This window comes from Salmo salar, chromosome ssa15 (assembly GCF_905237065.1).
Source record: "Salmo salar chromosome ssa15, Ssal_v3.1, whole genome shotgun sequence".
Lineage (NCBI taxonomy): Eukaryota > Metazoa > Chordata > Actinopteri > Salmoniformes > Salmonidae > Salmo > Salmo salar.
This window is the reverse complement of record NC_059456.1, coordinates 5,904,683-5,932,498: the sequence shown is the minus strand read 5'-3', so window position 1 is coordinate 5,932,498 and position 27,816 is coordinate 5,904,683. Positions and strand designations below refer to the sequence as shown.

Below are 27,816 nucleotides of genomic sequence, written 5' to 3'. Positions count from 1 at the left end.
CTCACAGCCATATACAGTGTACAGAGGGTTGGGCCAACACGGTTTTGTCAAGAAAGTTTCTCCTCCATAGTTTCCAAAACCTATGAAGATGTCCACTGAAAGCAGATATGCAATTTGCATGACACCACAGACTTAGATACATATTATCCTGAATGCTAATGAATAGAATCGTCTTAAATTCGCTACTCCATTTCACTTGTTCACAGCAGGTAATTTCATTAGGGAATTGTCAGAGACGCTCTCGTATTAAGAATAATAAGGTGCCAACATGGCCGTCGTAAAACATGGCCGAACTCTATATATGGCTTGTTCTACACAAGTGGTGTAAATTGGGGGTATATATACAGTACCAGTTAAAAGTTTGGCACACCTACTCATTCAAGGGATTTTCTTTATTTTCTACATTGTAGAATAGTGAAGATATGAAAACTATGAAATCACACACTGTATGTCATCATGTAGTAACCGAAAAAGTGTTGCACAAAATCAAAATCTATTTGATATGAGATTCTTCAAAGTAGCCACCCTTTGCCTTGATGACATATTTGCAACGCTCTTGGCATTCTCTCAAACAGCTTCACGCATTTCAATTAACAGGTGTGCCTTGTTAAAAGTTAATTTGTGGAATTTATTTTCAACTTAATGTGTTTAAGCCAATCCGTTGTGTTGTGACAAGGTAGAGGTGGTGTACAGAAGATAACCCTTTTTGGTAAAAGACCAAGTCCATATTATGGCAAGAACAGCTCAAATAAGCATTGAGAAACAATAGTCCGTCTTTACTTTAAGACATGGTCAGTCAATCCGGAAAATTAAGAACTTTGAACGTTTTCTCAAGTGCAGTCGCAAAAACCATCACAGCACTGATGAAACTGGCTCTCATGAGGACCACCACAGGAAAAGAAGACCCAGAGTTACCTCTGCTGCAGAGGATAATTTCATTAGAGATAACTGCACCTCAGAAATTGCAGCCCAAATAAATGCTTCACAGAATTCAAGTAACAGACATCAACTGTTCAGAGGAGACTGTGTGAATCAGGCCTTCATGGTTGAATTGCTGCAAAGAAACCACTACTAAAAAGGATACCAATAAGAAAACTTGCTTGGGCCAAGAAACACAAGCAATGGACATTAGACCGGTGTAAATCTGTCCTTTGGTCTGATGAGTCCAAATTGAAGGTTTTTGGTTCCAACCGCCGTGTCTTTGTGAGAAGCAGAGTACATGAACAGATGATCTCTGCATGTGTGGTTCCCACCGTGAAGCATGGAGGAGGTGGTGTGATGGTGCTTTACTGGTGACACTGATTTATTTAGAATTCAAGGCACACTTAACCAGCATGGCTACCACAGCATTCTGCAGCGATACGCCATCCCATCTGGTTTGGGCTTAGTCGGACTATCATTTGTTTTTCAACAGGACAATGACCCAACACACCTCCAGGCTGTGTAACCAAGGAGAGTGATGGTGCTGCATAAGGTCACCCAACCTCAACCCATTTGAGATGGTTTGTGATGAGTTGGACCGCAGAGCGAAGGAAACGTAGGAACTCCTTCAAGACTGTTGGAAAAGCATTCCAGGTGAAGCTGGTTGAGAGAAATGCCAAGAGTGTGTAAAGCTTTCGTCAAAGCAAAGGGTGGCTACTTTGCAGAATCTCAAATATATTTTGATTACATGATTCCATGTGTTATTTCATTGTAGAAGAGTGAAGACATCAACTACGTAGAAAAAGTTAACGTATTTAGACAAACTTTTCACTGGTACTGTATATATATAACTAAAATAGTCACATTTGTATCTTATTTTCACAAACTTCACAAGTCTTCCAACTTTAAAAGGTAAACATACTTTGTATTTTAAATATTTACCTAAATTCCCTACCAACCCACTAAATGTCACTACCATAGTGAAAAAGTTACAATTAAAAAAGGGAGAACAGTAGTGATCATTTTGATTTAGCTTCAATTCCAGATTCATTCTAGAAATGTTATTTGCATACCAAAATATTTTTAACCAGATTTTAAAAGCCTGAGAATTGAGAAAGGTGATCTATTTCTGTAAAAATGTAGCATTGACACTATGAATCTGAAACTTGACTGATTGAATTACTTATCCATCTAAGACAAATTCATTACTATTTATTTACAGTAAGAAATACCACACAAGGTCCATTTTCTGGTTGGAGTTGTGCCACAGTTTAATTTCAGTTCCTTTTTGGAACACAGAGCAAGAGAAGCGAGCCAGGCACATTTGCGGTGGGAAAATTTAATTTCTCAAACTCTCCTAGAATCACTTCCTTGATTGTGACGTGCAGGCCAATAAGTAGTAACATATGCAGCTTGAAACCCGTGTCATGCTGCAGCCACAGAAATTTACAGTTTAAAAAACATTGGGCCAAATTCCTATGAAATATGTCTGCACAGTAGGGTCGGAAGTACCAATTAATTTTATGGGTACCGTACATCATGAAAGTAAATTTGCTGCCCATATTGTCACACCTGGTTTGCCATGTTGAAGATTTGAAACCTGTCAATTCAGTGAGATATGTACAGCAATCTTATGAACCTTACGGTTTACACTTAACCATTTCCCCCCCATATAAAGTATTGAAACCGTGTGACGGAAGTTTACTGGTGGATTTGGTGAGGTAAGTATCCCCACACATACTGTAAAGTTATTGGAGCATCTGGGAGAGCGCATCATAAATCCAAGCCATCTGAGGTTTATTGCTTTCCTCCCCCTTTTAGTGCAGTTCTCCAAGAATTCCAGTGCCTTGGAATGTCACCTGTGAGATTTGGGAAGCACATCAAAGAGAAAGTATAAGCTGAATCGGTGTGCCAATTAACTAGCTGGCTAGACAGAAGGCATTTCGGTCTTTTCCCCTCTACCTCACTGTATTGAAGAGCCAAGCTCCCTCCCCTTGGAACTTCTTCTCCAATGCATTTAGAGAAGGGAGGGGAAAGAGGAGGCAAGGAAGAGGAATTTGGGAAGAGTAGTGTCCTCCTCTAGCCGTGCCATGTGTACCAACAGGGAAAGAGCTATACAGGAGTGGTCTAGTAACAGTGCAACCAACAGGGACTTTGGGAGATGTGCGTCATAACCCCCCCCCCCCAAAAAAAAATGTTTAGTAAACATTCCACAAGATTAATCCCAGCATCACACCATTGGCTACGTAGACTTCTGCTAGAGTTGCATTGGTGAATTTCCACTGTCAAAATGGAGGCCAAACTCCCCGGCACTGTAACAACTTAAAGTAGCGCCGCTGACCCAGACAAGCCAAGGAATCTGAAACCGTGGCAACAGTACTTCTAGGCCTCTGGAAGGCAGTACATAGGCACTTAGCAGCAAACGATGTTGAAACGACTTTGGTCGGGCATAAGTTAGTGCAACATAAGTGTCATACTTAAAGTAGTAAGCTAATCTGTAAGTAAAACCAGACATCAAAACATGAAACTTCTGCAGTAATTTCAACTAATCTATACTTTGAGGATGAGCCAAAGGAACAGCCTTTTAGGTCATGCACCTTGGTCATCCAGCTGAAGAATAACACCAAAAAAAGAATTAAAGTAATTTATTTTCCAAAAAAACCCATTTACATTGTACATTATATACATAAAACAGATGTGGTACATCGAAATAACAATAGCAATACGTTGCACGGAAGTAGGGTAGCAAAATTTGTTACATTTCCGCATTTTTCCCGAAATACCAGTTGGAAGATCACCGGACACCAAAGGGACTAACAAATCCGCAATCGTCCAACCAAGATTTCAGGAAAACTTTGGGAATTGTGCAACCCCACAAACACAGTGAAAGATCAAGTGCATGTAGCCCAGTCACGTCCTTCAGTTTTACAGTGTAGTCACATTAAGCTCGCTCTAGCCAATAGGCACGCCACACATACACTGCATGCAAACACATTCACACATGCAAAAGATAGTCACTCAGCCACAGACACTGCATCTCAGAGGAAATTATTCAAATAATGCGCTTCAGTACAGGGTGTGGTTGGGATTGATAAATAACCATGGTCTTGCAGTGCTTCCATTTCAGAAAATTAATACAAATATACAGTAAAGAGACTAGGTTTGTTGGGGGAAAAATGTCCGATGGATAACAACCGTTGAACAGTCCGTCCGTACAAAGAAACACTCCGGGAATTCTCAGATCCTGATAGACAGCACGTGAAGCATCCCGGCATCCCATTGGCCAGAGCCCAGAGTCATGTGACCATCAGTAAACATCCAGGTGCATCCCAAGTCCAAGGCCTCCCACCGTGTGCTCATCACTCCTCCAATCAAAGTGCTCAGATGAAGAAACGGCGGTCCTCACCGACATTCCTTTCCGCCTTCAGGTCCCCATGGCATTAGTGCGTTGATTGATGAAGTGCTGAATCCTTATAAGTTATGCAATCTGTCAAAGCAAGAGGACCGGTTAATATACTGGATTGACTAGACATGTATCCATTCATCTCAGGACCTCATCTAATGGTTTAAAATAATACAATGTTGTTAGGGAACTCAACACTAAGTGAATGGGCTGTACCTTTTTTTACTTGGTTTGACCTCCCAGCCATCACGACACTTGACGTACGTGATGACCTGTCCTGGAGAGATCTCAGTCACTGAGGGGTCCTGGGCACAGAATGTGAACCTACACAAGCCAATAGGTGAAACAAGGAACCGATAACACTGAGCAGCAGATAATATGCTAAAAACAACCAAATCCCACTTCATAAAGTGAAAATATAAAAAGTGAATGTTTACCAGCAAGATGCAGTTGATACAAAACTAAATGACTACATTTCCTGATTTATAAACAAAGATTGAGTATTACCAAATCAAAAAGACAGCCGACTGCTTGGCGAACCAACCATAGAAATACAATTACTAGAATGTAAACCCAAATTCTGAACTCCTTTTCCATTCTATTAATTCTACAGAACCAACCATTCATTGAATGGTATGTGGGGGGCAAAAAAAAAAGATGGCCACCGCTTTCTTCCTCTCAACTTACTTCTTCTGCGTTTCTCCACACTTGACACGGATCCTACGGACCTCCAGCACCTGGTTGATGGGCGTGCCGTTGCTGTTCCAGGACCAGAAAGACTTCTTCATGTTCTTCCAGAAGGACCCTAGAGACTCAGTCGCCCCCTCCCAGCTCAGACGGATCTTCAGTAGATCCCCGATGTCGTCCTCGGTGAAGACCAGGAAGGTGTTGGTCAGGTTCAGACCCACTTTGTTTGGACTGGAGGGGGAGAGGGACAACCACAGGTCATCGTCTAGATAGTTAAAATTGCCATTACACTTCAGTGTATTAGGACAACTCAAGTGTTTATAGTTTCTTTATACACGAGTACAGTAGTGTTTATATTTGCCCCATTTCACATGTACACATAAGTGTGAATTGGAAAATGTGTTTGAATATCCCAAAGGCTCACGGCCAGGATCAGCCACTATCAACAGCGACCCTGGAGCAACTTGGGTTAAGGGTCTGGCGCAAGGGCACCGAATTTTCTCCTTGTCGGCTCGGGTATTTGAACTAGCAACCTTTTGGTTACTGGCCCAAAAGCTAAGTGGGTGAATTCCAACCAGAGTTAAGTGAACGTAAAAATAAGGTACTTCCCTTGTTATACTGGTCTCTATAAAATTCTAGTACTACCATCACCACCACCATTCACCTGCTATTCGTGTGGTGGAGAACAAAGAAATTAAAGGTGTGGCAGTGTCGATGCTGTATTCAGCATCACTTAACTCCCGTTGTAAATCTAAATGCAGTAATTTATACATTGAGAAGGTAAATTAGTAATCCATTTGGAGAAGGGGATTGGTAACTTGAGTCGGGGAGGATGGGCTCGTGGTAACAGCTAGAGCGGGATAGTATCAAATTCAGCCGACACATTGTTTCATGTCCTTCCATTCGCTCCGTTCCAGCCATTATTATGAGCTGTCCTCCCCTCAGCAGCCTCCGCTGGTGGAAATACACATAGCAATTGTTTTAGATTATTTTCCTTATGATTCCTGGAGACAAATGTGAAACCAGTCTTTTGGAAGCAAACTGAAAATCTCCTCAACATGGTGTGAATTAGGCTATTAAAAAAATATACATATATTTTTTTAAATATATAAAATATTAAAACAAAAAAAAGAATCGCTGTGCCGTTATTCTGAATTTGCCCGGGTGAAATTTGGAGACTCAAACTAGGCTTCTATAAAACCTGCAGAGTTGTATCGTGTTAAACGTTAGCCACCGTAAGTAATACCCACGTACAAGTATAACTGTCACGTTCTTTTCCTTCAATTTGAAGCCCACAATTCCATTCACCTTTCGTCTGTCATGTTGGTGTAGTTGTTCCTGAGGGTCACTAGCATTAGTGGATCGTATTAGGCTAACGCATCACAAGTTGCGCAAGAATTTGGGACATGTAGCCTATTGGAATCATTATGGAATGAAGACAATATGTAGCAGTTTAACCTCTTACATCTAGACGTTCCGCTAGCGGAACACCTGCTCCAATATCCAATGATAGGCGTGGCGCGAATGACAAATTCCTCAAAAATACAAAAACTTCCATTTTTCAAACATATGACTATTTCACAGCATTTTAAAGACAAGACTCTCCTTTATCTAACCACACTGTCCGATTTCAAAAAGGCTTTACAGCGAAAGCAAAACATTAGATTATGTCAGCAGAGTACCAAGCCAGAAATAATCAGACACCCATTTTTCAAGCTAGCATATAATGTCACAAAAACCCAGAAGACAGCTAAATGCAGCACTAACCTTTGATGATCTTCATCAGATGACACACCTAGGACATTATGTTATACAATACATGCATGTTTTGTTCAATCAAGTTCATATTTATATCAAAAAACAGCTTTTTACATTAGCATGTGACGTTCAGAACTAGCATACCCCCCACAAACTTCCGGAGGAATTTGCTAACATTTTACTAAATTACTCACGATAAACGTTCACAAAAAGCATAACAATTATAGATACAGAATTCCTCTATGCACTCGATATGTCCGATTTTAAAATAGCTTTTTGGTGAAAGCACATTTTGCAATATTCTAAGTACATAGCCCAGGCATCACGGGCTCGCTATTTAGACACCCGGCAAGTTTAGCACTCACCATAATCACATTTACTATTATAAAAGTTTGATTACCTTTTGTTGTCTTCGTCAGAATGCACTCCCAGGACTGCTACTTCAATAACAAATGTTGGTTTGGTCCAAAATAATCCATCGTTATATCCGAATAGCGGCATTTTGTTCGAGCGTCCCAGACACTATCTGAAATGGTAAATCAGGGTCGCGCGCATGGCGCAATTCGTGACAAAAAAAAAATCTAAATATTCCATTACCGTACTTCGAAGCATGTCAACCGCTGTTTAAAATCCATTTTTATGCCATTTTTCTCGTAAAAAAGCAATAATATTCCGACCGGGATTGTCCATTTAGCTAAACAGAGGAAAGAAAACACAGCTTTCGGTCGACGCGGGCACGAGCCTGAGTCTCACAGTACTGTAACCAGCCACTACCCAAACGCGCTACTTTGTTTCAGCCAGAGCCGGCAAAGCCACGATTCAGCTTTTTACCACCTTCTGAGACCCTATGGCAGCCGTAGGAAGTGTCACGGGACAGCTAAGATCCTCACTCTTCAATAAACAGAGACAAGAAGAACGACACCTTGTCAGACAGGCCACTTCCTGAATGAAACCTTCTCACATTTTTGCCTGCCAAATGAGTTCTGTTATACTCACAGACACCATTCAAACAGTTTGAAACTTTAGGGTGTTTTCTATCCATATGTAATAAGTATATGCATATTCTCGTTACTGGGTAGGAGTGGTAACCAGATTAAATCGGGTATGTTTTTTATCCAGCCGTGAAAATACTGCCCCCTAGCCATAACAGGTTAAACCTGGAGCACAACAGGACCGCCGTCAAAACAGTTCCGTGATCACTGAGGATTATTACTGGTCAACCCCTATTGTACACTGCTCATCTTCCAATATTTCATAGATTGAACTTGAATATGACAATTTTCAGGACGACTCAACCACTATTTTGGTGCGTAAAGTTTATTTTTATTATTTCTTATGATTCATACTTTCCTAACCTAAAAACTAGCTACTATTGAGTTGGAGCTGAAGACAGACAAATATGTCCATGCATTCTAGTAAGTGTCAGCAATTCTAATCATTTTGTTTTTTTTAAGTACACCGTATTTAAAGGGCTGGCATTAGATAAATGTACTGAAAACCCTATTGAATGACAACCCATAGAAAATCTGTTTGCCAGCAAGTGGGAGGGTTCAGAGGTTGAATTAAATGTATTCAGTGTGCACAAGGAAAGCTTATTTACAAACCTGCATAAGGCAAGTCTCAATACCAACTACTAAGTGCGTAGGAAAGGCGTACATTTCCTAAGTCTAAATCAGGCCCAAACCGCTAGGCTACCTGCCACTGAGTAGAGTGCAGCGGTACTCACAGGTCGACATGCAGGTCATCGGTGTCATGGTGAGCTCCATACAGCTTGACGTGGAAAGTTGGGTCAGCATCATCAGCGTGCTTTCTGTTGAACACGTGCATCTTCATCTGATAATGGATGCCTAGGATGGACAAACGCACAAGGCAAAATAGATATCACAGGGCAGGGGCATAAACAGGAGCCATACAGTAGCTTTATGACTGCAAGGTGTGACTGGGTCATAAATAAAAAATGTTCAGAGATAATCGCTTGGCTACTGATCAAGTACTAATTAGGTGCGTTATATACACACGCCCGAGAAGCCGGTGTCTGGAGGATATTGGCACAAGTGTTAAGCCCGAGACGAAGTAGAGAAACTGTGGCAATATATCCTCCAAAAACACATGTTCACAAGGCATCACTTTAACATATTCAAATGACTGATATTTTCATATTTTTTTTTAATAATGCATGCATTTATACCATTTCATCCTTCCACAAGACAGTCCTGAACCAAATCTAGGGTTGCTACCCTAGCCACCTGTTCGTTCACTTGCCAGAGACAAGTTAGATTTATAACAAGACCTATGGACGCCACCCAGGCGTCCAGTCTAAATGTTCCGTTGCAATGATGCCTGGCAACATTCTAATCCCTCGCTTGCTAGCCAGAAAACATCTGCTAACTGTCAAACAGTGCAGCCAGAATAACCAAAAAGTAGTGACATTTGTTTGTTTAAGCTGTTTTCTATAACAATGATCTAATGGGCAAATCCACCTGGCTTCCTAGCCAGGTTACTATTCAGAGGAGCTAGCCAACACAATCACTTCAAACTGAAGCGGGAATGACAACAAACTAGCTACATCTCGTTTGTCTATTGACATTTTTTTGCACATTGAACAAAAGTGCAACAATTCCGAAGATTTTACTGAATTAGAGTTCATATAGAGGAGATCAGTCAACTGGAATAATATTCATTAAGCCCTAATTTATGGATTTCACGCGACTGGGAATACAGATATGCGTCGGTTGGTCACACCTTAAAAAAGGTAGGGGTGAAAAATCTGAAAACCAGTCAGTATCTGGTGTGACCACCATTCGACACATCTCCTTCACATAGAGTTGATCAGGCTGTTGATTGTGGCCTGTGGAATGTTGTCCCACTCCTCTTCAATGGCTGTGTGACGTTTCTGGATATTGGCAGGAACACGCAGTCCTACACGTCGAGCCAAAGCATCCCAAACATGCCCAATGGGTGACCTGTCTGTTGAGTATGCAGGCCATGGAAGAACTGGGACATTTTTCATCTTCCAGGAATTGTGTACAGATCCTTGTGACATGGATGCTGAAATATGAGGTGACGGTGGCAGATGACTGGCACGACAATGGGCCTCAGGATCTTGTCACGGTATCTGAAGTCAATTACATGGGCGAACTGTAGTCTGGTCAAGACCCTGGTGAGGACGATGAGGACGCAGATGAGTTTCCCCTGAGACCGTTCGTGAAGAAATTATTCGGTTGTGCAGTTCCATCAGCAGTCCGGGTCTCAGATGGTCCCGCAGGTGAAGACGGATGTGGAGGTCCTGGGCTGGCGTCGTGATCTGCGGTTTTGAGGCCGGTTGGATTTACTATCAAATTCTCTAAAAACGACATTGGAGGCGGCTTATAGTAGAGAAAGGAACATTAAAATAACCTAGCAACAGATCTGGTGAACATGCCTGCAGTCAGCATGCCAATTTGCACACCCCCTCAAAACTAGAGACATCTGTGGCATTGTATTGTGTGACAAAAGTGCACATTTTAGAGTGGGCTTTTATTGTCCCCGGGAAATTCTCAGTAACAGGGATCGAAACAAATTTGTGACCAAAATTGGAGAGAAATAACCTTTGTGCGTATGGGAAACTTCTGGAATGTTTCATTTATATAAACATCCACACTGAGCTAAAAAAAAGGGTAGAGTTGCCACTTTCAAGGAGCAGGGCTCTAAACCGTAAGCTTATGAGAAATCCCGCTATGCCCTCCAACAGGACTAAGAGTCAATCCTACTACACTGGCTGTGATGCTCATCAGATATGGCAGGGCTTGCAAACTATTACGGACTACAAAGAGAAGCCCAGCTACGAGCAATAAGACCAGATGAGCTAAATAACTTTATGCATGCGTCAAGGCAAGCAACACGCATGAGCGCACCAGCTGTCCCGGAAGACCGGCATCACTCTCGGTAGCCGATGAAAGTAAGACTTTTAAACCAGGTCAACATTCAAAGACGCAGGGCCAGACAGATTACCAGGACTTTTACTCAGCATGCGCTGACCTACTTGCAAGGTTCTTCACTGACATTTTCCACCTGTTCCTGATCGAGTCCAAAAAAAAAAAAAAATTAGGCACAGGAGATTTCAGCGAGAATTAAGACGACATTCGAGTAGTAAGACGTATAAAAGCAACAGTTACCATTAATAAGAAGGGGCTAGAAGTGTCTGATATGGTGAGCTACCGAGTGGCTAGGACAGGCAAGCGACATACTATTGTGTAGGACTTAATTATTCCTGCTGTCGTGGATATGGCTGGGACTAGCCTAGTTAAATAATGCTGGGGGAAAAGGCCCCCCAAAAACTTCATCAAACACTGTTTCACGACAGTGACATGGCAGGAGACGTTTTGAAACAATAACTGCTTAGCATACAAGCCAGTGAATTATATGCGTTACAGCTGGATGAGTCAGACATTGCGGGCCTGGTACATGTCCGTTACGTTTATGAGGGGGGTCAATTAAGGAAGACATCCTCGGCAAACCACTGGAAACCAGGACAACATGAGGATGTTTAAAGTACTGGACAGCTTTGTGACATCAAATGGACTTGTGGTCATGATGTGTTGGTATCTGTACTGATGGCGCAAAAGCCACGACAGGGAGACATAGTGGAGTGGTAACGCACGTACAAGCAGTTGGGTACACTGCAGCATCCACCGAGAGGCTCTTGCTGTCAAGGGAATGCCTGACAGCTTGAAAGACGTTTTGGACAGTACAGTGAAAATGTTTAACTTTGTTAAAGCAAGGCCCCTGAACTCTCGTGTATTTTCTGCATTATGCAATAACATGGGCAGTGACCATGTAACACTTTTACAATATACAGAAGTGTGCTAGTTATCAAGGGGCAAAGTATTGACACTTTTTTTTAAATTGAGAGACAAGCGTAAAGTTTTTACTGACCCTAATTCACTTGTCTGATGAGTTTCTCACAACTGGCCTATCTCGGTGATGTTTTTTCCTCACCTGAATGACCTGAATCTAGGATTACAGGGACTCTCTGCAACTATATTCAATGTGTGGTACAAAATTAAGGCTAAGAACTTGGAGCTCTTTTCTGTCTGCATTAACAAGGACAACAGGTCTTTCCATCATTGTACGGATGATTTGCGTGCAAGTGAACTCAAGCTTACGGACAATGTCAAATGTGATATAGCGAAGCACCCGAGTGAGGTGGGTGGGCAATTACTTTCCTGAAAACAGACGACAAACTGGAGTCGTTATCCCTTTCATGCCCTGCCGCCAGTCCATTTACCACTATCTGAACAAGAGCCTCATCGAAACAAGTGGTTCTGTGAAAATTGAATTAAAATCAGAAGCCACTGCCAGATTTCTGGATAGGGCTGTACTCAGTTTCTTGCCTTGGAAAATTAAGACACTGATGCCCTTTGTAACCACGTGAGAGTGGATTCTCAGCCCTCACTAGCATGAAAACTAAATACAACATTGCAGAGTTACGGGTATCCTTTCAAGTACACCGTCTCATTAACCTGTGGTGAGTTTTTCACAATTTTTGATGAACAAATAAGGTTGTGTGTGTAAGATGGCTAAATAAAGAGCACATCCACTACTCTGACCCTCAACATGGGGGCCACTCAGGGGTGTGTGCCTAGTCCCCTCCTGTACTCCTTGTTCACCCAGCCGAGAAGAGGGCACGACAACGCCTCTTCCCCTAAAAGGAGACTGAAAAGATTTAGCGTGGCTCCTCAAAAGGTTCTACAGCTGCACCATCGAGAGCATCCTGACTGGTTATAATCACCACCTGGTATGGACACTGCTCGGCAGCCGACCGCAAGGTGCTACAGAGGGTAGTGCATACAGCCCAGTATATCACTAAGTCCAAGCTTCCTGCCAACCAGGATCTCTATACCAGGCGGTGTCAGATGAAGGCCCTAAAAATGTAACGACTCCAGCCACCCTAGTCATAGACTGTTCTCTCTGCTACCGCACAGCAAGCGGTACCAGAGCCAAGTCTACTTCAATTTATTAATTAAATATTTTCCTTCACTCTTATTTTTCTTAAACTGCAAGCACTTCAGTTAGGTTTACACATGTTGTATTCAGCACATGACAAATAATTTGATTTATATATTACACACACATGCGTGAGAACAGCCACCAGTAGAGTTATTCACAACAAGTCAATTTGATGGAAAAACGCTACTCTGGTGGGAAAATACACATTGTTTTTATTCAAAATGTAAGAATATTTGCATGAAAACCTGTCGGGTGGAAACCAAGCCATGCAGATGAGGGAACATAGCAAAATGTGAACAGCACATTTCTTTGCACCATGGCAATATGCCCCCCCCCCCAACACACACACACACACACTTAAAATAATCTCCAGCTCACCTCCGAAGGGTGTGGCAGCACGGGTCTTCAGGTACATCTTGCAGTTGCTCCTCTTCCTTATCTTCTTGGCGTTGTAACCAATGTTGTTACAGCGGTTCTTGCGGCAGCTCAGGCAGATGCCCTTCTTGAAGCGTTCAGGGTCGGTGCACTGGTAGGCAAGGCTCATGTACTCGTTGGTCATCAGCGAGTCCACAAACAGGAGCACAGCCCGCTCGTGTTCACACTTAATCACATCCATGAAGCCTGAGGAGGAAAGAGTTTACAGCACTGATAAGCAACAGGGGAACAGCTAACCAATCACATGACAAGCAGCCAACGGACAACAGCCAACTCCCATCTAGCCAAAGGACAACAGCAGACAATACCAGTCAGTTAAACTTAGTACAGCACTGCATTTAGTGGCGCATCCCAACAATCTCTCCTTCCTCCAAAAGTGTGCACTTGTTCACTTCCCTTCATGGATTTGAAAGGAAAACTCCATCTAGCCTATGCCTACACCAATCCAATGCTTTTAGACTTGAGGGGGGGGGACACACACGCCCTCAGTGACTTCTTCATTTGTCTCACTCCTGTGTGTGGCACTCACTTCCTCCAGCAGCACCGGTAAGCATCTCACTCAGGGAGCAGCCTGGCTGCACATCTCCTCCATTGGGGTAGATGTCAATGTCTCCGATTGGCTGCTGGATCCCAATGCTCATACCCAGCGCCTCGCGCGTGTACGTATGCAGGATGTCCACAAAGTCAGCGTCACCCGACGAGAGGCGCTTATCATCCTCCACCCCCTCAAACATGGGCCCTGCCGGGTCTAGACCTATAGGAGAGATTGGAGAAACAGGAACGTCTCATTTGGTGGACAAGAGAGGTGAGTCTAAGAGCCATTAGGCATACAGCTACAGTTTAACAGTCAATACACCGTGACTATAGCCACATCCATCACTCCATGAAGACACGACGATGCTAAGGCGGTACTGGTTTCACACTTGACTATATGGAGTTTGATTTAAAGGGGATTGGCACCGTTCCAAAGGTTCAGACCGTTGCCTGTTCAGAGTCTTGAGGAGCAACAGTGAATGAGGTCATAAACCTCCCACAACTTACCCGTGATTCTGCCAATAGTCCCTCGTACAGACGTTCCGGCGAAGCCTGCCACATGTGCCCCCAAGCTGTAGCCAATCAGGTGCACATTCTGCAGGGGCAGCTGCTGTTCCTCCTATCGGATACATGACAACCGACATCAGCTGCTGCCACACACACACCTTCAGCCAATAGCAGTCAGTCATTCCCTGGGCACCAGCAAATCCCAGTGGAGATAATGAGGTATCAGAATATGTTCACGCTCTCCCTTCCATGCAAAAGCACTTCCACCTTCTGCTTGTCTCTGAAGGCAGTCTACCCTCTTACCCACAGCCTGAACCCTGGGCTTGCGTGTCAGCGGTGTCCTGGCCTGTTAAGGGGACAGAGCCTGAGAGCCTGGCCTGAATGAGACATAATGCGTCACAATACTGTTAAATAGCCTCCTTTCCCCTCAGCCATCTGAACAGATTGGATAGGTAGAAAGGAAAGCAGTACAGTGGATTGGAACCACACCCAGTCTCTGCTCTTAGTGGAAGTCATAATGGAGAGACACTAGGTCACACAGCAGTTAACTCGTGATGAGAACGATGTCCTCTGTCTAGTTTGCAATGGGTAACTCTTCCCCAAGAGCATCTGGCGACTTCCTGTACGACCAAATGGAAAAATACAGAATACCCACAACTCCCTCATTAGAATTCACAGAATACCAGGATTTCCCACCAACACCTGAAAACATTGCCAGCTGTTCTGTTCCTGAGAGAAATGTTCCCAGCCAGCCAATCCTGAACATCACCACTACTGTAGTCAGCTGGCTGGACTGGAAGGGTATAGGGATACTCAGCTGGCCTCTAGCACACTGGAGCCATCTCAACTCGCTAAACTACTGGAGACGGTCCAGTGCCTCGTTTCTCCTGAGCCTTCTTAGTATTAGGATTATCACTGGCTACAGGTTATCTACAAGTCTCTGCTAGGTAAAGCCCCGCCTTATCTCAGCTCACTGGTCATCATAGCAGCACCCACTCGTAGCACGCACTCAAGCAAGTAGTTCTCACTGGTCACCCCCAAAGCCAATTCCTCCTTTGGTCGTCTTTCCTTCCCCAGTTCTCTGCTGCCAATGACTGGAACAAACAGCAAAAAAAATAAAAATAATAAATAAAAAAATTAAATAAAAATCACTGAAGCTGGAGACTCATATCTCCCTCACTAGCTTTAAGCACCAGCTGTCAGAGCAGCTCACAGATCACTGCACTTGTACATAGCCCAACTAAACACCTCCCTCATCCCCATACTGTATTTCTCTTGCTCCTTTGCACCCCAGTATCTCTAATTGCACATCTACCATTCGTGTTTAATTGCTATATTGTAAATTATTTCGCCACCATGGCCTATTTATTGCCTTAACTTACCTCATTTGCACTCACTGTATATACTTTTTTTTCCTACTGTGTGTTTTGTTCATTCCATGTGTAACTGTGTTGTTGTATGTGTCGAATTGCTATGCTTTCTCTTGGCCAGGTCGCAGTTGCAAATGAGAACTTGTTCTCAACTAGCCTACCTGGTTAAATAAAAAGATATCATTAGAACTATCTTTATTAAAAGCCATTCTGTTTCCCCAGACCCTTTGATCAAGACTACTCGTTCGTATTCACAGATCTCCGCTAAACACAGAATCAAGATTTTAGGCATCTATCCGACCAACGGCCGATAACATCAGAACGAAGTTGACTACAAGTCGGGCGGCAGGTAGCCTAGTGGTTAGAGTGTTGGACTTGTAACCGAAAAGGTTACTAGATCACATCCCTGAGCTGCCACGGTGAAAATCTGTCATTCTGCCCCTGAACACTGTTCCTAGGCCGTCATTGAAAATAAGAATTTGTTCTTAACCGACTTGCCTAGTTAAATAACAAAAAATGTGAAATACATTTTTAAAAAAGTTGCCAAACTATTTGCAATTGTTACAAAACAAGATAAAAATTATGCTTTCAAATAAAAACCGAGATGACTGCTTTCAGTAGCCACTAGGCTACAGTCTCATTTTAGCCTCAATAAGTTTCATGTGTACCAAGGTGTGCCCAGTCTAATTCAGTGTATTATTATGGGGTGGGCATTATAAGCCGCCTCAATATTTGCAGCCATAGGAAGTAATCTCTCAAGGAGCTGATCCATTGTCAGTATTGTGGAATAATTATAATGTAAAGGTAAGATTTGAGTGGAGAAGTCTGATCCGAGAGCAGCGTTGCTATTCTTTCCACCCCATCAGTAGACACGTGGTCTAACGAGGCACTTAACGAACTCTACGTGATTGTTTGGTAAACGCATTATATTTTCTTTTTTAAAAGTTGGCTCTTAAATATCGATGCAACCGCTACGATCGTAATACTAGTTATATCGCAACTGGAAAACGAGGCCCTGTCCCACATCATTTAGATAAATGTCCCCGAGAGAAAAACAAGTCACCCGTTAGAGTGTCTTATGAACACTGTCAGTAAGTGTAAGCTTAAAGAGCAATGTATTCAGCCCTCAATGATACTGCAGAGTAGTAGACCACTGAACAATCACACACACACACACACACACACCTGGAGCCAGTTTATGGTGGTGGCGACACTGAGGCCAACTTGGTGGGTGTAGTTGACCGCGTCGGGGTAGAGCTGGTGGGCCATGGGAATCCAGTCAACGATGACCACGTTGGCCTCCGGTTCTCGCTGCATCATGGCAGACACCAGCTTCTGCATCCAACCCTCAAACATCCCACTCGTCTGTATAGGAGCGAGAGCAAGTCAGTGATCCTCAAACTTACACACACACACACAACCCTTTGAAGAGCAACCCTCAGCCTAAATTTTTAATATTTTTTTTTTTTTAAACAGCAAAAGGCTCACTAAAGTAACTTGTGACAAGAAGGTGGAAGAGGGGATAAGGAGTGTGTGCGCTTCTGTTTACCGTCCAGCCGTGGATGATGAAGAAGGTCTTGGCTGTGACGTTGAAGCCACACTCCTGCAGACTCCTCTTCTCACCAGGCAGAAGGATGCAGCCGTCCACGTCTAGATTCATGCTCTTCCTCATGTTGTATGTGATCCGGTCATGGAGTGCCTCGTCACCGTAGAGCACTTTAAACTCCTCATCTAGGAGGGGGGCAATTAGGATGAGCAACATCTCTAGCTGCATGGAAAACGATACTCTCAAAACATACTTCAGCCCAGGTTTACAGTTCAGCAGGAGTCTCCTTCAGAGCCTTGAATAATACATGTAGGGAGACACCTATATACCCTCACATGGGGAGTGTCCCTCATTTCAAGCAAACATCTTATTACTGTCAGTTGTAGCAGCAGGAACTACACAGGTTATTGGGGCGGCAGGTAGCCTAGTGGTTAGAGGGGGGAGGCAGGTAGCCACGTGGTTAGACCGTTGGGCCAGTAACCGAAAAGGTTGCTAGAGCAAACCCCAGAGCTGACAAGGTAGAAAAAAAAAAAAGTTGTTCTGAACCTTGAACAAGGCCGTTAACCCACTGTTCCTAAGCCGTCATTGTAAATAAGAATTTGTTCTTAACTGACTTCCCTAGTTAAATAAAAGGTTAAAATAAAACTCAAAAACAAGAGTATGATCATCATGCAAGATTCCTACACAAACATTCCACTTGAATAATCACATTTATTTAAAGCTTTTTTTTTTTTTTTTTTTTTTCTCAAACAATCAGTTTATACAGAAACCCAGCTTAAAACTCCAAAACAGCAAGCAATGTAGAAGCACAAAAAAGACAGGATCTGAATGCTTAGTCATCTAAGCAGTCGAGCCAAAGTGCCTGGAACAATTTCCTAAACATAGGTTTATGAAGTCCAGAAGCAACTACTAGCTAGGTTCACATAGTAAACAAAAGCCACCGCTGGAGGAAAGAGAAAAATTCAACATTTCAAAGTAGAGGCTGAGCCATGATTGAGATTCACGTAATGCTGTGCAATTGCATAGTCCAGATTTTGGACTATGCTGTGGCTCAGTTGGTAGAGCATGGTGTTACCAACGCCAGGGTTGTGGGTCCAGTAGGGGGAAAAAAAAGAAATGTATGCATTCACTACTGTAAGTCGCTCTGGATAAGAGCATCTGCTAAATTACAAAAAATGTGTTCAGCTGTTATTAATTTGGGCGAGTGTTTCTTCCTAACAATGTACACGTTGGCATGTAAACATGTTGTACTATAATTTACTTAACATTTTAAATTTTGTATTCTTTACCCGAACGTGAGTTGGAACAACGTGTACAATGACCACAGGGGTAGAAACCATTAGGAGGGACCTGGGATCCAGGTAGAGGGGGCAAGTGCCGGATTCAAGAGCACACTGTGCCTGTCACGATGTCTGATATTACCAACCTTCCTAAAGCATAAATCAGGGGAGGGTTAGACGCAGTCTACAAGCAAAGGGGGGAGGGGGGGGGGGGGGGGTTCACTGGAGAATGTGCCAGTGTATGATGATCACACTTTTAATCTTCCCTGCAGACGGGTTGCATTCACCCCTAGCAGATATCACGTCTTTATTGTGAGGAGGGCGGTTCTACCAGTCAATCAATCGTACTCGTTAATGAGCCGTGTTCGAGGCACCTCATTATTTCAGCTTTATGTCTCAATCATTTGATTTGCTGCAGTTTCGCATTTGTCTAGGAATATTGCGTTTGAGAGGTTTAGGATGATTACTGTCATAGACACTGTATAGTGGACTTCATGAACTTATAGGATAGCACCTGTGCATCAGAGTGTCAGCATCACTCCTCCCATGGAATTGCCCCACAGCTGGGCTCAGTCAAGGCCCACATCTGATCAGTTATTAGGCTAAATTATTAGCCATAGTTTACTCTATCGATACAGCAGTCTTAATGGACTGCTACCTCGAACGCAACATCAAGATGCTAAAACATTTAAACTCCACATTCCAGTTCTGTCCACCAATGAATGCTGTGTGTACCGATTCAATTCTAAATTAACCATAAAGTCCAATCCTCACCATCATTGCAACGGATTGTCCGGTCTGCTGAGGGGGCCATTGGCTGCCACCTGCCCTCTATTGAGGTCCTGTACAACTCCAGGGCAAGGAAGCTTGCATTAAAGATACCCGTCGACCCCTTCCACCAAAAGATTCTCCTCAGGAAAACAGTTCAGGTCAAGCGCGACCAAAACATCCCACTAATTGAACAGTTAATTCCCACATGCCATGGTAAATGAACAGTACACCTGGTCCTCTCATCCATGGACTTCGCACTATTTACCCTACACCGTCATCCCAAAACTGCACATATCTTCCAGCATAATTTAGCTTGGTTTGTTTAAAAATTGGTCATTTAGCAGACACGCTTATCGAGAGCAATTAGGGTTACGTGCTTCATTCAAGGGCACAGATTTTTCCCACATTAACCTTTAGTTAATAGCGTTGTGCCAGTAACCTACTAGGTTACCTCCAGCTTAGTGTTCATACTATATCTGGATCTGTGGAAATTTTGCATCTATATATTTTGTTTGTGGCAGCACCAATTCCTGTACATGCAAATGTATTTGGCGAATAAAGCTGATTCTGACATGCTAAACTCAGGTTAGCTGGTTTGTCAGTTTACATTGCATTATTGGGGACTGATTATGTACTCAATGAATGGTAGCAGATTCTCCCCTTTGTGCCTTCATATACAGTACCAGTCAAAAGATAGACACTTTATTTTTACTATTTTGTACATTGTAGAAAAACGAAGACATTCATAACTATGAAATTGAATCATGTAGTAACCGCCCCCCCAAAAAACATTTGAGATTCTGCAAATTAGCCACCCTTTGCCTTGATGTCAGCTTGCACACTTTTAGTATTCTCTGAACCAGCTTCATGAGGTAGTCACCTGGAATGCATTTCAATTAACAGGTGAGCCTTGTTAAAAGTGAATGTGAAATTTCCTTCTTAATGAGTTAAGCCAATCAGTTGTGTTGTGACAAGGTAGGGGTGGTAAATAGTAGAGGTCGACCGATTATAATTTTTCAACGCCGATACCGATTATTGGAGGGCCAAAAAAAGCCGATACCGGTTAAAAAAAAAAAAATATTCAGCCAATTTTTTTATTTAGTTGTAATAATGACAATTACAACAATACTGAATGAACACTTATTTTAGCTTAATACATCAATAAAATCAATTTAGCCTCAAATAAATGAAACCTGTTCAATTTGATTTAAATAATGCAAAAACAAAGTGTTGGAGAAGAAAGTAAAAGTCTAATATGTGCCATGTAAAAAAGCTAACATTTAAGTTCCTTGCTCAGAACATATGAAAGCTGGTGGTTCCTTTTAACATGAGTCTTCAATATTCCCAGGTAAGATGTTTTAGGTTGTAGTTATTATAGGACTATTTCTCTCTATTCGATTTGTATTTCATATACCTTTGACTATTGGATGTTCTTATAGGCACTTTAGTATTGCCAGTGTAACAGTATAGCTTCCGTCCCTCTCCTCGCTCCTACCTGGGCTCAAACCAGGAACACATTGACAACAGCCACCCTCGAAGCAGCGTTACCCATGCAGAGCAAGGGGAGCAACTACTCCAAGTCTGAGTGAGTGACATTTGAAACGCTATTAGGGTGCACCCCGCTAACTAGCTAGCCATTTCACATTGGTTACACCAGCCTAATCTTGGGAGTTGACAGGCTTGAAGTCATAAACAGCGCAATGCATTGCGAAGGGCTGCTGGCAAACGCACAAAAGTGCTGTTTGAATGAACGCTTACGAGCCTGCTGCTGCCTACCACTGCTCAATCAAATCATAGACTTAATTATAACACACAGAAACACGAGCCTTAGGTCATTAATATGGTCGAATCCGGAAACTATCATCTCGAAAACAAAGCATTATTCCTGTTACATTGCACAACCTTCAGTGTCATGTCATAATTAGGTAAAATTCTGACAAATTACCCAAAGTGTTGCATATACCCTGACTGCATGCAATGAACGCAAAATGACACAATTTCACCTGGTTAATATTGCCTGCTAAACTGGATTTCATTTAGCTAAATATGCAGGTTTAAAAATATATACTTCTGTTTATTGATTTTAAGAAAGGCATTGATGTTTATGGTTGGGTACAGTCGTGCAACGATTGTGTTTTTTTCGCAAATGCGCCTTTGTTAAATCATCCCCGTTTGGCAAAGTCAGCCATCTTTGTTAGGAAGAAATAGTCTTCACAGTTCGCAACGAGCCAGGCGGCCCAAACTGCTGCATATACCCTGACTCTGTTTAAAGAGAAGTGACACATTTTCCCTAGTTAAAATAAATTTCATGTTAGCAGGCAATATTAACTAAATATGCAGGTTTAAAAATATATACTTGGTGTATTGATTTTAAGAAAGGCATTGATGTTTATGGTTGGAGCAACGTGTACCTAAGCGATTATATGCAACGCAGGACAGGCTAGATAAACTAGTAATATCGTCAACCATGTGTAGTTAACTAGTGATTATGATTGATTGATTGTTTTTTTATAAGATAAGTTTAATGCTAGCTAGCAACTTACCTTGGCGTCTTACTGCATTCGCATAACCTCGTGGAGTGCAATGTAAAGCAGGTGGTTAGAGCGTTGGACTAGTTAACTGTAAGGTTGCAAGATTGAATCCCTGAGCTGACAAGGTAAAAATCTGTCTTTCTGCCCTTGAACAAGGCAGTTAACCCACCGTTCCTAGACCGTCATTGAAAATAAGAATGTGTTCTTAACTGACTTGCCTAGTTAAATAAAGGTCTATTAAAAAAAGATATGCGTCCAAAAATACCGATTTCCGATTGTTATGAAAACTTGAAATCGGCCCCAATTAAAAAAATCGGTTGACCTCTAGTAAATAAAACAACCATTTTTGGTAAAAGACCAAGTCCCTATTATGGCAAGAACAGCTCAAATAAGCAAAGAGAAACGATAGTCCAGAACAATAAAAAAAGTTTAGACCTTACTGTGAAATGCTTAATTACAAGTCCTTAACCAACAGTGCTGCTCAAGAAGAGTTTAGAAGATACTTACCAAATAAACTAACTAACGAGGCTATATACAGGGGGTACCGAGTCAGTGTGCGGGGGTTAGTTGTGGTAATTTGTACATGTAGGTAAGGGTGAAGTGACTAGGCATAGATAAACATTGTGTACAAAACAAATGGGGGGTGGTCAATGTAATAGTCCAGTGGACATTTGATTAACAGTTCAGGAGTAGAAGCTGTTAAGGAGCCTTTTGGTTCTAGACTTGGCGCTCCGGTACCGCATGCAGCGCGGTAGCAGAGAAAACAGTATATGACTCGGGTGGCTGGAGTCTGACAATTTTATGGCCTTTCCTCTGACATCACCTATTATATAGGTCCTGGATGGCAGGATGCTTGGCCCCAGTGATATGTTGTGTCATCAGCAAACTTGGTGTTGGAGTCGTGTTTGGCCACGCAGTCGTGGGTGAACAGGGAGTACACGAGGGGACTAAGTACACACCCTGAAGGTCACCAGTGTTAAGGATCAGCGTGGCAGACATGTTGTTGCCTACTCTTACCACCTGGGGGCAGCCCGTCAGGAAGTTCAGGATCCAGTTGCAGAGGGAGGTGTTTAGTCCCAGGGTCCTTAACAATGAGCTTTGAGGGCACTATGGTGTTGAATGCTGAGCTGTAGTCAATGAACAGCATTCTCACATGTGTTCCTTTTGTTCAGGGGGGAAAGGGCAGTGTGGAGTGCAACAGAGATTGCATCAGTATGCAAATTGGAGTGGGTCTAGGGTATCCAGGAGGATGCTGTTGATGTGAGCCATGACCAGCCTTTCAAAACACCTCATGGCTACCGACGTGAGGGCTACAGGGCGGTAATCATTTAGGCAGGATTACTTCGCTTCCTTAGGCACAGGGACTATTGTAGTCAGCTTGAAACATGTAGGTATTACAGACTCAGACAGGGAGAGGGTGAAAATGTCAGTGAAGACATTTGCCTGTTGGTCCATGCATGCATTGAGTACACGTCCTGGTAATCCATCTGGCCCTGCGGCTTTGTGAATGTTAGACCTGTTTAAAAGGTCTTGCGCACATCGGCTACCGAGAGCGTTATCACAGTCGTCCAGAACAGCTGGTGCTCTCGTGTATGCTTCAGTGTTGCTTGCCTCGAAGCGAGAATAAAAGGCATTTAGCTCATCTGGTAGGCTCACGTGAAGTTGAAGGTGGTTAAGAGAAAGCCAAGAGTGTGCAAAGCTGTCAATGCAAAGGGTGGCTACTTTGAAGAATCTCAAATATAACCCTTTGTTACTACATGATTCCATGTGTGTTATTTCATAGTTGATGTCGTCACTATTATTCTACAATGTAAAAAAAAAAAATAGTAAAAAGAAAAGAGAAACCCTTGAATGAGTAGGTGTCTAAACTTTTGAATGGTACTGTAATTCAAAATCCCTCATGTGATGTGTCCTTCCCTGGACTTAATCCCCTAAATATTGGCTCCTTCCAGCAATTAGTGGACTCTTTATGGAGTTTGCGTGAGCAGGCAGTCCGCTTTGGTGGTTAACAAGTAATAGGCTAGCTAAGTTTAGCAAGTAGATTCCACTCAACTCAAGGTATAGTATACATATTAGAATTTATTTCCCCAATTAATTTGGTTATCATACAGCTGGGTTTCCCAAGTCGTTTGGCACTTACTGCTCAACCTGGCTAGCTATGACAATGACAAACGACTACTGCTGGTGGACAATTGAATGCATGCAACCACTTGTTTTAATCACGTTTCTTTGCTTACAGTTATATGTAATGTTTGACATTTTATCTGTGCCAATGACGTTCTGCTCGCTCAAAGACATTTGCATGCGCTCAAGATTAATTTGTGTTCTTGACTGGCCTGTGCTCGCGGGACTGGTCCTCTGCTCACTCAACCATTGTCTTCTCTCTCTCGACTCAATGTTTCATCTTGCTGACGCGCCATCTAGCGCTAGTTCAACGTTTGGATCGGATTTGAAGCCATAATCATACCTAACATGCCGACTACACTGACCGCGTGCGCCATAGCGTGCATGCTAATTTTGACCCACACCAGACACGAATCAGGACACACATGTTGAAATATCAAAACGAACTCTGAACCAACTATATTAAAACTTGGGGACAAGTCGGAAAGCATTAAACATGTATTGCAATTTAGCTAGCTAGCTTGATGTTCCTAGCTAATTTGTCCTGGTATATAAACATTGGGTTGTTATTTTACCTGAAACGCACAAGGTCCTCTGACAATCCACACATAAAAGGGTAAACCGAGTTTGTTTCTAGTAATCTCTCCTCCACGCTTCTTCTTTGGACTTTATATGTCAGTTGGCAACCAACTTTAAGGTGCATTACCACCACCAACTGGACTGGAGTGTGGACCTCAGTTCATCTTTCAATCACCCATGTGGGTATATGCTCCTAAAAACCCATGAGGAGATGGGAGAGGTGGGACTTGGAGCTCATCAAGTGTCACAAATAGAAACAAGTTCTAGTTTTAGCGCCTGGCTACGCAGACTTGTGTGAGCAGTGTGGATGCAATGATTGAATAACATGCATGTTTACATTTATTTTGTGGTCAGCATGAGTGTCCTGATCGCGTCTGGTGTGGGTGGACAAAAATCTACATGCACGCAATAGCAGACGCGTGCACGGCCAGTCTAGTCAGCATGTTAGGAACTTGTTCCCACAGAGGTTTGCGAAAAATAGTTGTTTCAAGCTCTCGCCTGTAAAAATAGCGAGGTAGAGGAGATTGACAGGAAGTGCAATGCTCTTCTGTAAATGATAAATGGGGATTAGTTGAGTTTGCGTAGAACACAAATATACTCAAAATCCTCCTCTGTGCCCCTCCAGACTACCATCAATGTATCGGTGCCACAGGACAATATTAGAGAAGAACGGGTTAGATATAGCATTGTAAATTAATTTCTCATCCCAGAAAGAATTTAGCATAATTTTAGGCCCATGCCACAACGTCGCTGTTCCCTGGCATTGGAGGTAAAAAGAGCTGGCATATTAAAAGGTGCCTCAGTGTTTCCTTGGTTCTTCTCCCATTCACAGCACCAGACTGGTGAAAGCAATATAGGGATACTTATCAAGACCTATGCTTTTCATTCCCCCTGTTTATCATCTATCCTATGTGTGGAGTTTAGTGCACATGGGGGGGGGGTTACTGAGAAGCAGCCTTTGGCAATCCTTTGTGAAGGCAACCTGCTACTATTGTACAGACAGTGTATAAAAATGTAGGAATGTATTGTAGGTTACAACTACTGTGACAGTATCAGGTGGCTGTACAGACAAAGCCAGCTGCCTACTATACTGCAATATCTCGGCACGCCAGAACTCCTCTGCACTTCTGTCCATATGGCCTGTCCATACCAGCAGAGGAAAACTAATAGACGTTACTCGTCTCAACAAGGCAAATACTGTATTCAGGATAAAAAATAAGATTTTAAACTTGACTGCCAAGTTCGTTCGTATTTCTTCTCCGGAAAAGGATACAGTGGAATAATTATGGCCATCAGATAAATGTTTTTTTTTTTTCCAAGATGAAAGCAAATATGATTATTTTGATTTCTACAAATCTGTAATCACAAGCCAACAACCCCGGCGGTGCACTGCGGTTCTGGGTAAAACGGAGTCATCGGAAGAAAAAAAATAAAATCTACATTCCAAGTGGAACCACGAGATGTGACGTCTAGTCCGGCTTTTGCGCCACATCACGAGCACATCAAGGACACGCATCTCACATGAAAATCCATTCCCGCTCTTCCCCGTCTCCATTATCTCACCACTTGGTCCTCATACGATCAATGCAATCAAACCCCAAACATGCTGTGCTAATGGGTTAAATTAAAAATTAACTCTGGGATTTCCAGTAAACCTGCTTCTTGTCTGAATGACCCTTTGCTCATTGTGTGTAGCATATTCCCCTTGACTCATTCTTGTAGTGGATAGCCTAATATTTAAATATAGGCTTTCCGAATAGGCTATGCCAGTTTTCCCCAAACTCAGACCTCGGTACCCCAAGGGGTGCACATTTGGTACTGGTCCTAACACTACACAGCTGATTCAAATGATCTCAGCTTGATGACTAGTTCAATCAGCTGTGTAGTGTTACGCAAAAACCAAAACGTGCACCCCTAGGGGTCCGAGGAACCAGTATGGGAAACCCTGGGTTTTGCTGTTAAGTGTCAATGAAATAATCGGATTACATTTATTTCTTACCTTTGAAAAGTTCGTTGTCTTCCACTCCCGACGCAAAGAGCGCAATTTCACAAAGTAGCACAATCCACAAAGAAAAAGTGATATTTTTCATTTCTTTCTCACGCAAACAGATGTAAAGATAATAACGGGCTCTTTAACAGTTATTCGTGTGTCCAGTGAGTTTATGTCCAATGAGCCAAGTATCAGCGAGACGGTGGTCCGTGTGCGCCTGAGAGCAGTGAGAGTTGAGTGACCTGGAGTCAAGTTGTTCATTAGAGATTTAAATAGTTTCTCCTTTAGTCGTCTGATCATCGGCAGAGCGCTATGTGAGGATTCAAACGCTTGCAATTGGTCGAGCACAATTTCTTTACGTTTTAAAGGCGTGGCGAAGAATTCATGAATGAATTTGTCGTAGCCTCACGTTGTCTTTTAAACTATTTTATGAGCGGTCTCTGAAAACCAACAATGCCACCATGTGATCCGCCCACGCATGGCTGGGATTATGGGGAGTACACAGATTACACTACACCGAATAGAACCGCAACAGTTACGCATGGACGATAAGTGTCAATACCGCAGTCACAACCTGTAGGCATCACAGCAGCACTATAGTGTCTGTACATTTACAAGTCAAACTGGACCTCTAGTCTCTCCTTCCTTTGGCATTTACCCCATAGTAATCCCCCACATTTAGAGGCTTTATTTAGTTGACCGTAAAAACACTGAGCAAGTGATCTGGTAGATCATTTTTAATATTGTGTTTCAGAGAGGAAACGTTATTCGTATAATTGGAGTTGATTATCAATGATTACATTTCAATTGTGTGGTTTCTGGTTGCATTCAATATTTCCTGGAAACCAGAAATTGAATTGCATAAAATTCTACTTCGGGAATGAGCGTTTGAATCGGTAAAGTTTCCATTCACCACCGCTACATGCCATGATTGTTGAATAAAATGCTATGTTAAAGTACTTTACCGGTTGTAGGTGAACTTGGTCCTTTTGGCGGTAGGTATGTGAGACAATATATCCACTGGAAAGTATAATTAAATAAACGTTTCAAAACGCTGGTACTGCGTTCATATTTCTTTAACCTTGTAAACACGTTCACGAACTCTGCAAATCGGCATGCATGCTTCAGGTGATAGAAATTGAACGTACTACCAACGCTTTAAAACTTGATGTAATTATACTTTGCTGTGGATATATTGTCTCACATTCCTACCGCCAAAAAAGGACCAACCGCATGGACAACCGACAAAGTACTTTAAAATATAATTTGATTCAACATTCTGGTTTGTAGAGGTGTGAGGAAACTGATTCAAACCTTAATTTCTGCCCGACTGAATTCTATGCAATTCAACGTGGGGTTTCTAGGCAACATTCAATAGAGATTTCAAGAAAA

The 27,816-nt window shown here is 42.6% G+C and overlaps 1 protein-coding gene across 1 annotated transcript; it reads right to left on the bottom strand.

Moving 5' to 3' along the window:
* Window positions 1-3,551: 3,551 nt before the first annotated feature.
* On the bottom strand, window positions 3,552-26,637 carry lipe (lipase, hormone-sensitive). The gene is given in 10 exon segments (NM_001140535.1): window positions 3,552-4,408; window positions 4,541-4,648; window positions 5,012-5,242; window positions 8,496-8,616; window positions 13,136-13,378; window positions 13,722-13,946; window positions 14,234-14,345; window positions 16,789-16,968; window positions 17,153-17,334; window positions 26,434-26,637. Coding segments are annotated over 10 exon segments (1,509 nt in total). The 5' UTR covers window positions 26,525-26,637; the 3' UTR covers window positions 3,552-4,392.
* Window positions 26,638-27,816: the final 1,179 nt, after the last annotated feature.